We start from the raw sequence: 12,161 nt of genomic DNA, 5'->3' as shown, positions 1-12,161 counted from the left end.
TGCTTGAATAGAAAACGAAGAAAAGCCTGGGAAAGACAGAAGAGGTAGTGAGTGTCGCGGGAGAGAATGAGGAAAAGGGTGTACCATGTTAACAGCTTTACAATCAAAACGTGACAGTATTGTAATGATTGCTTATAATAGTAACGACTCCATCTAGAGATATACCTGTCTCACTGTCATACAAAGAATCGAAAGTACTTCTTTGTTCATACATTCGACCAACGTTGTCTTTTCTCAACTGTAAATTTTGACATAGATGCTGTCAAGCTGAATGAATAAACTCACCTGTTCTGGAGACTGTGTTGTTTCAGTTTGGGGATGGTTATCCATCCCCAAAAAGGGTCCTCATTATCCACGGTATAGTCGACGGAGGAGAAGGAAATTTGGGCTTGCAGACCCGGAGTGGACGCTGACTGTTCCCTTTCTATGTCCAGATAGTTGTGAGGAACGTAACCTTCTTCACCGCGATAATTTCGTGCTCGTAGCCAACCGTCACCATCTCCCTCCCCAACTACTTCCAGTTGCTCGTTTTCTACTATAGTTAGTTTGTCAGGGTTTTGCACCTAAATCAAAAAGATTCAGAATACAACTTATGAATTTACATGTCCTCTTCATCTCGAACTTTGGTTAACAATAGGGATGTTGCACCAAATTTATTATTGATTCAAACTTTTGTGCACATTACCGTATACATAGATCGTTTAGAAAAGTGCCGATAGCAAAAAGGGACTAAAAGTCATCGCTATCTAAGTAAAAATTACGTCACGCAAAAACGTGTCCCCTAGAATTCCTACTAACGAATTCCCAATTATTATCATCATTATGAATTCTCTGTTGTCTTGCATGCATCGTAATGAAGAATCATTCTTGTAATGTTTTGAATATATTTTCTTTTTTTTTAAGTTAACAACTACATAAAGAAGGATTTGTAAAAAGCTCATTCTAATATCATTAGCCGTAAAATCGTTAAAAATTGCTGATGTTAATCTTTACTTTACCAATTCAAGACAAGACTAAAGTCTCCGTATTTAAAAATGTTGTGGATTTTCGAAGTAAATCAATCAAAAATTAAGTCGCTTTACTGATTCCCAGATGTTAGGGGTGACCGAGTATTGAGCGTGACTTTGACCCCGATTTTTATATCGAAAAATAATCAAATTTGCAGAACAAATGATTTGCAAAAAATCCGAAGACAAATTCTTTAAACAAAAACTTTAGAAGTGTCCTAAACCTTAGAAAAATCGTTTTAAAATGGCCAGAAGTCTCCGAATACTATCGAAAATCTCCTAAAATTTTGAGATGGCTCTACAAGTGCCTACACTTTAGAAAGCTTGTGTATAACGGCCAGAAGCCTCTAAATACTATCAAAAACTTCCCAAAAGTTGTGAGATGGCTGCACAAGTGTTCTAAACTTTAGAAAATCATTTAAAATAGACTAGAACCCTTTAAAAGTGTCCTAAACCTTAGAAAACTCGTTTTGAAATGGCCAGAAGTCTCCAAATACTGTCGAAAACCTCCTAAGATTGTGAGATGGCTCTACAATTGTCCTAAACTTTAGAAAACTCGTGTATAATGGCCAGAAGCCTCTAAATATTATCAAAAACTTCCTAAAAGTTGTGAGATGGCTCCACAAGTGTTCTAAACTTTAGAAAATCATTTAAAATAGACTAGAACCTTTTAGAAGTGTCCTAAACCTTAGAAAAATCGTTTTAAAATGACCAGAAGTCTCTACATACTATCAAAAACCTCCTAACATTGTGAAATGGCTCTACAAGTGTCCTAAACTTTGGAAAACTCGTGTATAATGACCAGAAGCCTCTAAATCCTACCAAAAACTTCCCAAAAGTAATGAGATGGCTCCACAAGTGTTCTAAACTTTAGAAAATCATTTCAAATAGACTAGAACCCGTTAGAACTGTCCTAAACCTTAGAAAAATCGTTTTAAAATGCCCAGAAGTCTCTAAATACTGTCGAAAACCTCCTAAGATTGTGAGATGGGTCTACAATTGTCCTAAACTTTAAAAAAATCGTGTATAATGGCCAGAATACTATCAAAAACTTCCCAAAAGTTGTGAGATAGCTCCACAAGTGTTCTAAACTTTAGAAAATCATTTAAAATAGACGAGAACTCTTTAAAAGTGTCCTAAACCTTAGAAAAATCGTTTTAAAATTACCAGAAGTCTCTAAATACTGTCGAAAACCTCCTAGGATTGTGATATGGCTCTACAATTGTCCTACACTTTAGAAAGCTTTTGTATAATGGCCAGAAGCCTCTAAATCCTACCAAAAACTTCCCAATAGTAATGAGATGGCTCCACAAGTGTTCTAAACTTTAGGAAATCATTTAAAATAGACTAGAACCCTTTAGAAGTGTCGTAAACCTTAGAAAAATCGTTTTAAAATGACCAGAAGTCTCTAAATACTATCGAAAACCTTCTAAAATTGTGAGATGGCTCTACAATTGTCCTAAACTTTAGAAAACTCGTGTATAATGGCCAGAAGCCTCTAAATACTATCAAAAACTTCCCAAAAGTTGTGAGATGGCTCCACAAGTGTTCTAAACTTTAGAAAATCATTTAAAATAGACTAGAACCCTTTAGACGTATCCTAAACCTTAGAAAAATCGTTTTAAAATGACCAGAAGTCTCTAAATACTATCGAAAACCTTCTAAAATTGTGAGATGGCTCTACAATTGTCCTAAACTTTAGAAAACTCGTGTATAATGGCCAGAAGCCTCTAAATACTATCAAAAACTTCCAAAAAGTTGTGAGACGGCTCCACAAGTGTTCTAAACTTTAGAAAATCATTTAAAATAGACTAGAACCCTTTAGAAGTGTCCTAAACCTTAGAAAAATCGTTTTAAAATTACCAGAAGTCTCTAAATACTATCGAAAACCTTCTAAAATTGTGAGATGGCTCTACAATTGTCCTAAACTTTAGAAAACTCGTGTATAATGGCCAGAAGCCTCTAAATCCTACCAAAAACTTCCCAAAAGTAATGAGATGGCTCCACAAGTGTTCTAAACTTTAGGAAATTATTTAAAATAGACTAGAACCCTTTAGAAGTGTCCTAAACCTTAGAAAAATCGTGTATAATGAACAGAAATCTCTAAATACTGTCGAAAACCTCCTAGGATTGTGAGATGGCTCTACAATTGTCCTACACTTTAGAAAGATTGTGTATAATGGCCAGAAGCCTCTAAATACTATCAAAAACTTCCCAAAAGTAATGAGATGGCTCCACAAGTGTTCTAAACTTTAGAAAATCATTTAAAATAGACTAGAACCCTTTAGAAGTGTCCTAAACCTTAAAAAAATCGTTTTAAAATGACTAGAAGTCTCTGAATACTGTCGAAAACCACCTAGGATTGTGAGATGGCTCTACAAGTGTCCCAAACTTTAGAAAACTCGTGTATAATGGCCAGAAGCCTCTAAATACTATCAAAAACTTCCCAAAAGTTGTGAGATGGCTCCACAAGTGTTCTAAACTTTAGAAAATCATTTAAAATAGACTAGAACCCTTTAGACGTATCCTAAACCTTAGAAAAATCGTTTTAAAATGATCAGAAGTCTCCAAATACTGTCGAAAACCTCCTAAGTTTGTGAGATGGCTCTACAATTGTCCTTAACTTAAGAAAACTCGTGTTTAATGTCCAGAAGCCTCTAAATACTATCAAAAACTTCCCAAAAGTTGTGAGATGGCTCCACAAGTGTTCTAAACTTTAGAAAATCATTTAAAATAGACTAGAACCCGTTAACAACAACAACAACAACTGACAACTGTCAAGTGTCTTTCAACAATTATGACAGATGACACGTGACGCAAGCAAGGTATTGAAGTATTCCTTGACGTTACATCTCAAATTTAGCTCCCTGAAGCCTTCCTTATAGAAACTCATCAATTTGGCATTTTATACTCTCAAGCCACTGGTGAGTGAGTTTTGGGAGTTATGACACCTGTCAAGTGATGCAAGAAAAGTATTAAAATATACCCTTGCTGTCAAATTTGTCAAAAAAAAAACTGTCAAATTTGACTCCATCGAGCTTTAAACACAACTTACATTGCAACTCCTTAAAGAAACATCTCTTTGTAATTTTATAGTTTTAAGTCACTGTTGAGTGAGTTTCAATAGTTATAGCGTCACGTCACTTAAACAAGATATTGAAGTGTTTCTTGACGTTACAACAAGTTCACGTGACTGTTTTTGACAATCTCAACTGGCTTTTACAGTGTTGCAAGCTGAAAATTGTATTATTAACGTCACGTAACGTGTATTTTACAATTTCAGCTTTTACAACTGTCTGGATTTAATTTACCAAATGACCAACATTTAAATTACATTTTAAAGTCACGCGACTGTTTTTGACAGGTATCAGTTGACTTTGACAGTGTTGCAAGCTCTAAAATGGCATAATTAAAGTCACGTGATGTGTCTCTTGCAATTCAGCTTTTTACAACTGTCTAACTTTAATTTACAATTTTTTTAAGTTTAAACTGCGTTTTGAAGTTTATGCTACTGTTTTTGACAATGTCAACTGGCTTTTACAGTGTTGCAAGCACAAAAATTGAATTGTCAAGTCACGTGACCTAGTTCTTACCAATTTTACTACTGTCTAAATTTAAATTATCAATTTTTCAACTGTTTCTTTAAATGATAAGTGTCTTTATTTGACACGTGCTAAAATGCTTGTCAAAAATTTGGTAAACCTGTACGTTGTCAACTAACATAACCCAAAAAACTGTCACGTGATTTTAAAAAAAAATTAAGCGTTTGGGTCTTTAAAATTTGTCATTTTTATTGAATCATTAATCCTTATCGACATTTTGACAATAGTCAAAAGTCATGTACAAATTGTATAAGCAGACTACTTAATCCAACCTAAAAACTGTCACGTGACCATAAAAAAAATTAATTTCAAGGGTGTATTTCATCAAGATTTATCATCAATTCCAGGGAGGCCTATAAACCTTTGAAGGTATCTTAAGGCAGTTTAAATAATTTAAAAGCATTTTGATGTACTTTAATGCAGTTTGAGGGATTTTAGCAGTTTTAATGCATTTTGAGCAATAATAGAAGCATTGTGAGGTATTTTAAAGGCATTTTGGTGTACAAAACATTATCGGCGGTCTACCCCTCGGACAATCAGCAGTATTTTCGTACCTTTTTGGCCATTTGCATTTTGTGAGCTCGTAAAATTTTGGCATCGTCCGCGATTTGTTGCTGAAACACTTCGACGGCGGCCAGTCTGGCTCTGGCCAGTTTTTCGTTCTCTTCCAAAACAGTCCGCCATACGCTACACATGTTCCTAAAATAAAAAAACAAAAAAAAAAACAGTCAAGAAACAAAGGACGATCATGTTTTTTACCATTTCTCTTCGCCTCCTTCGAGTTTTAGGTCTGGAATATTAGGGATTTTCTTGTTCAGATACGCTGAGGACATTTTAAGTAGGGCCTAACAGAAAAAAAAATATATTTTTCGTAAAAGAAATATAACGTTATTTCTTATGTGTAAACCAGGTGGAAAAATTAAAATTACTTGCTCTTACTCAAATTATACTACCTTATTGTTAGAGACTATTAGCAATCAATATTTCAACTGAATGATTTATTAAAAGTTTGATACGATTCTGATAAGTGGTAGAAAATAAAATAGTATACAAACCACGGTGGAAAGTTTAATTTCTGTCTCGAAATAAAGTTTACCTCGACTTCGTCTCGGCGAACTACCTAATTTCTCGACAGAAATCAAACTTTCCACCTGAGTATGTAATATACTATAACTCACCTCTGAATAGGATTTTTCTATGGCGGATCGTTTGAGTGTAAACGACCTAATATCTTCCAGAAGGTCACATTCGTGCTGGTTTTTCATCAGCAACTTGTTGATCTGTTCCGAGTGCAGATTTTTCAGAAACTTTGCATAGTTGCCCTAAAAATGTCATTTCGATAGTTTCATTTCGGAAAGTACGGCAAATTTCAGTTTTATCATTTGATTGGTAGATTACGTTTTGTAAAAAACAATTTATTCAAATATGTTATCTGTCTCCACAACTGAAAATCTAGTAACAGTTAACTATTGACACTATAGAAATAGTTCAATAATTCTGTGTGGATTAACTATTTTTTGTTTGTTTGTGAATACATATATCTCGCAGATATTAGTCAAAAACCAAAAGAATTTTTACTTATTTCTAATTGACTCAGATTATTATCTATTTAAATTCATATTCAGCTGCTAATCTTTACGTTTATGAACCAACCAGAGCAGCTAGAAAGGTAGTTTGAAAGGACAGTCAGAGACAAAATTGCTGCTAAAACCCACTTGGAGTGAAAAAATGACAGAAAACAATGCAAAATTTGGTACAGTCAGGGAGAAAATAGGTGTTAAAGTTTGAACTGCCAGAAAGACAATTTTAAAGGACAGTCAGGGACAAAAGCGCTGGTAAAATCCACTTGGAGTGAGAAAATGACAGTTTTAAGCACATTTTTGGAATTATCATTAAATTTTCTATCCCATAATCTGAAAAAAAATTCAAAATTTGGTAGTCAGGGAGAAAAATGGAGTTAACGTTTGAATTGCCAGAAAGACAGGTTGAAAGGATAGTCAAAGACAAAATTACTGGTAAAACCCTCTTCGAGTAAGAAAATGACAATTTCAAGCATATTTTTGGAATTATCATTAAATTTCCTATCCCATAACCTGAAAAAACAATGCAAAATTTGGTACAGTCAGGGGAAAAAATGGTGTTAAAGATTGACCTGCCAGAAAGACAGTTTTAAAGGATAGTCAAAGACAAAATCACTGGTAAAACCCTCTTGGAGTAAGAAAATGACAGTTTTAACCACATTTTTGAAATCATAATTAAATTTTCTACCCCATAACCTGAAAAAATTTTCAAAATTTAGTACAGTCAGGGAGAAAAATGGTGTTAAAGTTTGAATTGCCAGAGACAGGTTTAAAGGATAGTCAAAGACAAAATCACTGGTAAAACCCTCTTGGAGTAAGAAAATGACAGTTTCAAGCACATTTTTGGAATTATCATTAAATTTCCTATCCAAGAACCTGGAAAAACAGTACAAGATTTCGTACAGTCAGGAAGAAAAATGGTGCTAAAGTTTGAACTGCCAGAAAGACAGATTTAAAGGACAGTCAGGGACAAAATCGCTGGTAAAACCTACTTGGAGTAAGAAAATGACAGTTTCAAGCACATTTTTGGAATTATCATTAAATTTTCTATCCCATAATCTGAAAAAAATTTCAAAATTTGGTAGTCAGGGAGAAAAATGGTGTTAACGTTTGAATTGCCAGAAAGACAGGTTGAAAGGATAGTCAAAGACAAAATTACTGGTAAAACCCTCTTCGAGTAAGAAAATGACAATTTCAAGCATATTTTTGGAATTATCATTAAATTTCCTATCCCCTAACCTGAAAAAACAATGCAAAATTTGGTACAGTCAGGGGAAAAAATGGTGTTAAAAATTGACCTGCCAGAAAGACAGTTTTAAAGGACAGTCAGGGACAAAATCGCTGGTAAAACCCACTTGGAGTAAGAAAATGACAGTTTCAGGCACATTTTTGGAATTATCATTAAATTTCCTATCCCATACCCTGAAAAAACAATGCAAAATTTGGTACAGTCAGGGAGAAAAATGGTGCTAAAGTTTGATTTGCTAGAAAGACAGGTTGAAAGGATAGTCAAAGACAAAATCACTGGTAAAACCCTCTTGGAGTAAGAAAATGACAGTTTCAAGCACATTTTTGGAATTATCATTAAATTTCCTATCCCCTAACCTGAAAAAACAATGCAAAATTTGGTACAGTGAGGGGAAAAAAATGGTGTTAAAGTTTGACCTGCCAGAAAGACAGTTTCAAATTTCAAAGGCAGTCAGGGACATAATCGCTGGTAAAACCAACCCACTTGGAGTAAGAAAATGACAATTTCAAGCACATTTTTGGAATTATCATTAAATTTCCTATCCCATAACCTGAAAAAACAATGCAAGATTTGGTACAGTCAGGGAGAAAAATGGTGCTAAAGTTTGAATTGCCAGAAAGACAGGTTGAAAGGATAGTCAAAGACAAAATCACTGGTAAAACCTTCTTGGAGTAAGAAAATTACAGTTTTAACAACATTTTTGAAATCATAACTAAATTTTCTACCCCATAACCTGAAAAAAATTTCAAAATTTAGTACAGTCAGGGAGAAAAATGGTGTTAAAGTTTGAATTGCCAGAGACAGGTTTAAAGGATAGTCAAAGACAAAATCACTGGTAAAACCCTCTTGGAGTAAGAAAATGACAGTTTCAAGCACATTTTTGGAATTATCATTAAATTTCCTATCCCATAACCTGAAAAAACAATGCAAAATTTGGTACAGTCAGGGAAAAAAAATGGTGTTAAAGTTTGACCTGCCAGAAAGACAGATTTAAAGGATAGTCAAAGACAAAATCATTGGTAAAACCCTCTTGGAGTAAGAAAATTACAGTTTTAACCACATTTTTGGAATCATCATTAAATTTTCTATCCCATAACATGAAAAAATTTTAAAAGTTTGATACATTCAGAAAGAAAAATGGTGTTAAAGTTTGATTTGCCAGAAAGACAGGTTGAAAGGATAGTCAAAGACAAAATCACTGGTAAAACCCTCTTGGAGTAAGAAAATGACAGTTTCAGGCACATTTTTGGAATTATCATTAAATTTCCTATCCCGTAACCTGAAGAAATAATGCAAAATTTGGTACAGTCAGGGAGAAAAATGGTGCTAAAGTTCGAACTGCCAGAAAGACAGATTTAAAGGACAGTCAGGGACAAAATCGCTGGTAAAACCTACTTGGAGTAAGAAAATGACAGTTTCAAGCACATTTTTGGAATCCTCATTAAATTTCCTATCCAAGAACCTGGAAAAACAGTACAAGATTTCGTACAGTCAGGGAGAAAAATGGTGCTAAAGTTTGAACTGCCAGAAAGACAATTTTAAAGAATAGTCAAAGACAAAATCACTGGTAAAACCATCTTGGAGTAAGAAAATTACAGTTTTAACCACATTTTTGGAATCATCATTAAATTTTCTATCCCATAACATGAAAAAATTTTAAAAATTTGATACATTCAGAACGAAAAATGGTGTTAAAGTTTGATTTGCCAGAAAGACAGGTTGAAAGGAAAGTCAAAGACAAAATCACTGGTAAAACCCTCTTGGAGTAAGAAAATGACAGTTTCAAGCACATTTTTGGAATTATCATTAAATTTCCTATCCCGTAACCTGAAAAAATAGTGCAAAATTTGGTACAGTCAGGGAGAAAAATGGTGCTAAAGTTCGAACTGCCAGAAAGACAGATTTAAAGGACAGTCAGGGACAAAATCGCTGGTAAAACCCACTTGGAGTAAGAAAATGACAGTTTCAAGCAAATTTTTGGCATTATCATTAAATTTCCTATCCAAGAACCTGGAAAAACAGTACAAGATTTCGTACAGTCAGGAAGAAAAATGGTGCTAAAATTTGAACTGCCAGAAAGACAGATTTAAAGGACAGTCAGGGACAAAATCGCTGGTAAAACCTACTTGGAGTAAGAAAATGACAGTTTCAAGCACATTTTTGGAATTATCATTAAATTTTCTATCCCATAATCTGAAAAAAATTTCAAAATTTGGTAGTCAGGGAGAAAAATGGTGTTAACGTTTGAATTGCCAGAAAGACAGGTTGAAAGGATAGTCAAAGACAAAATTACTGGTAAAACCCTCTTCGAGTAAGAAAATGACAATTTCAAGCATATTTTTGGAATTATCATTAAATTTCCTATCCCCTAACCTGAAAAAACAATGCAAAATTTGGTACAGTCAGGGGAAAAAATGGTGTTAAAAATTGACCTGCCAGAAAGACAGTTGTAAAGGACAGTCAGGGACAAAATCGCTGGTAAAACCCACTTGGAGTAAGAAAATGACAGTTTCAAGCACATTTTTGGAATTATCATTAAATTACCTATCCCATACCCTGAAAAAACAATGCAAAATTTGGTACAGTCAGGGAGAAAAATGGTGCTAAAGTTTGAATTGCCAGAAAGACAGGTTGAAAGGATAGTCAAAGACAAAATCACTGGTAAAACCCTCTTGGAGTAAGAAAATGACAGTTTCAAGCACATTTTTGGAATTATCATTAAATTTCCTATCCCCTAACCTGAAAAAACAATGCAAAATTTGGTACAGTGAGGGGAAAAAAATGGTGTTAAAGTTTGACCTGCCAGAAAGACAGTTTCAAATTTCAAAGGCAGTCAGGGACATAATCGCTGGTAAAACCAACCCACTTGGAGTAAGAAAATGACAATTTCAAGCACATTTTTGGAATTATCATTAAATTTCCTATCCCATAACCTGAAAAAACAATGCAAAATTTGGTACAGTCAGGGAGAAAAATGGTGCTAAAGTTTGAATTGCCAGAAAGACAGGTTGAAAGGATAGTCAAAGACAAAATCATTGGTAAAACCCTCTTGGAGTAAGAAAATTACAGTTTTAACCACATTTTTGGAATCATCATTAAATTTTCTATCCCATAACATGAAAAAATTTTAAAAATTTGATACATTCAGAAAGAAAAATGGTGTTAAAGTTTGATTTGCCAGAAAGACAGGTTGAAAGGATAGTCAAAGACAAAATCACTGGTAAAACCCTCTTGGAGTAAGAAAATGACAGTTTCAGGCACATTTTTGGAATTATCATTAAATTTCCTATCCCGTAACCTGAAGAAATAATGCAAAATTTGGTACAGTCAGGGAGAAAAATGGTGCTAAAGTTCGAACTGCCAGAAAGACAGATTTAAAGGACAGTCAGGGACAAAATCGCTGGTAAAACCTACTTGGAGTAAGAAAATGACAGTTTCAAGCACATTTTTGGAATCCTCATTAAATTTCCTATCCAAGAACCTGGAAAAACAGTACAAGATTGCGTACAGTCAGGGAGAAAAATGGTGCTAAAGTTTGAACTGCCAGAAAGACAATTTTAAAGAATAGTCAAAGACAAAATCACTGGTAAAACCATCTTTGAGTAAGAAAATTACAGTTTTAACCACATTTTTGGAATCATCATTAAATTTTCTATCCCATAACATGAAAAAATTTTAAAAATTTGATACATTCAGAACGAAAAATGGTATTAAAGTTTGATTTGCCAGAAAGACAGGTTGAAAGGATAGTCAAAGACAAAATCACTGGTAAAACCCTCTTGGAGTAAGAAAATGACAGTTTCAAGCACATTTTTGCAATTATCATTAAATTTCCTATCCCGTAACCTGAAAAAATAATACAAAATTTGGTACAGTCAGGGAGAAAAATGGTGCTAAAGTTCGAACTGCCAGAAAGACAGATTTAAAGGACAGTCAGGGACAAAATCGCTGGTAAAACCCACTTGGAGTAAGAAAATGACAGTTTCAAGCAAATTTTTGGCATTATCATTAAATTTCCTATCCAAGAACCTGGAAAAACAGTACAAGATTTCGTACAGTCAGGAAGAAAAATGGTGCTAAAGTTTGAACTGCCAGAAAGACAGATTTAAAGGACAGTCAGGGACAAAATCGCTGGTAAAACCTACTTGGAGTAAGAAAATGACAGTTTCAAGCACATTTTTGGAATTATCATTAAATTTTCTATCCCATAATCTGAAAAAAATTTCAAAATTTGGTAGTCAGGGAGAAAAATGGTGTTAACGTTTGAATTGCCAGAAAGACAGGTTGAAAGGATAGTCAAAGACAAAATTACTGGTAAAACCCTCTTCGAGTAAGAAAATGACAATTTGAAGCATATTTTTGGAATTATCATTAAATTTCCTATCCCCTAACCTGAAAAAACAATGCAAAATTTGGTACAGTCAGGGGAAAAAATGGTGTTAAAAATTGACCTGCCAGAAAGACAGTTTTAAAGGACAGTCAGGGACAAAATCGCTGGTAAAACCCACTTGGAGTAAGAAAATGACAGTTTCAAGCACATTTTTGGAATTATCATTAAATTTCCTATCCCATACCCTGAAAAAACAATGCAAAATTTGGTACAGTCAGGGAGAAAAATGGTGCTAAAGTTTGAATTGCCAGAAAGACAGGTTGAAAGGATAGTCAAAGACAAAATCACTGGTAAAACCCTCTTGGAGTAAGAAAATGACAGTTTCAAGCACAT

General features: G+C 34.0%; 1 protein-coding gene across 1 annotated transcript in view; it reads right to left on the bottom strand.

The window, feature by feature from the left end:
- LOC145739871 (protein nervous wreck-like) overlaps positions 1–12,161 on the bottom strand; it is a 56,588-nt gene that overhangs the window by 17,263 nt on the left and 27,164 nt on the right. Inside the window, 5 exon segments of the mRNA XM_081995209.1 lie at positions 286–339; positions 342–563; positions 5,164–5,308; positions 5,369–5,454; positions 5,788–5,931. Of these exon segments, the coding sequence (XP_081851335.1) occupies positions 286–339; positions 342–563; positions 5,164–5,308; positions 5,369–5,454; positions 5,788–5,931 (651 nt within the window).

This window comes from Ips typographus, unplaced genomic scaffold (assembly GCF_016097725.1).
Source record: "Ips typographus isolate SLU unplaced genomic scaffold, UJ_Ityp_2.0 IpsContig73, whole genome shotgun sequence".
Classification (NCBI taxonomy): domain Eukaryota; kingdom Metazoa; phylum Arthropoda; class Insecta; order Coleoptera; family Curculionidae; genus Ips; species Ips typographus.
This window is presented reverse-complemented; position numbering and strand designations above follow the sequence as displayed.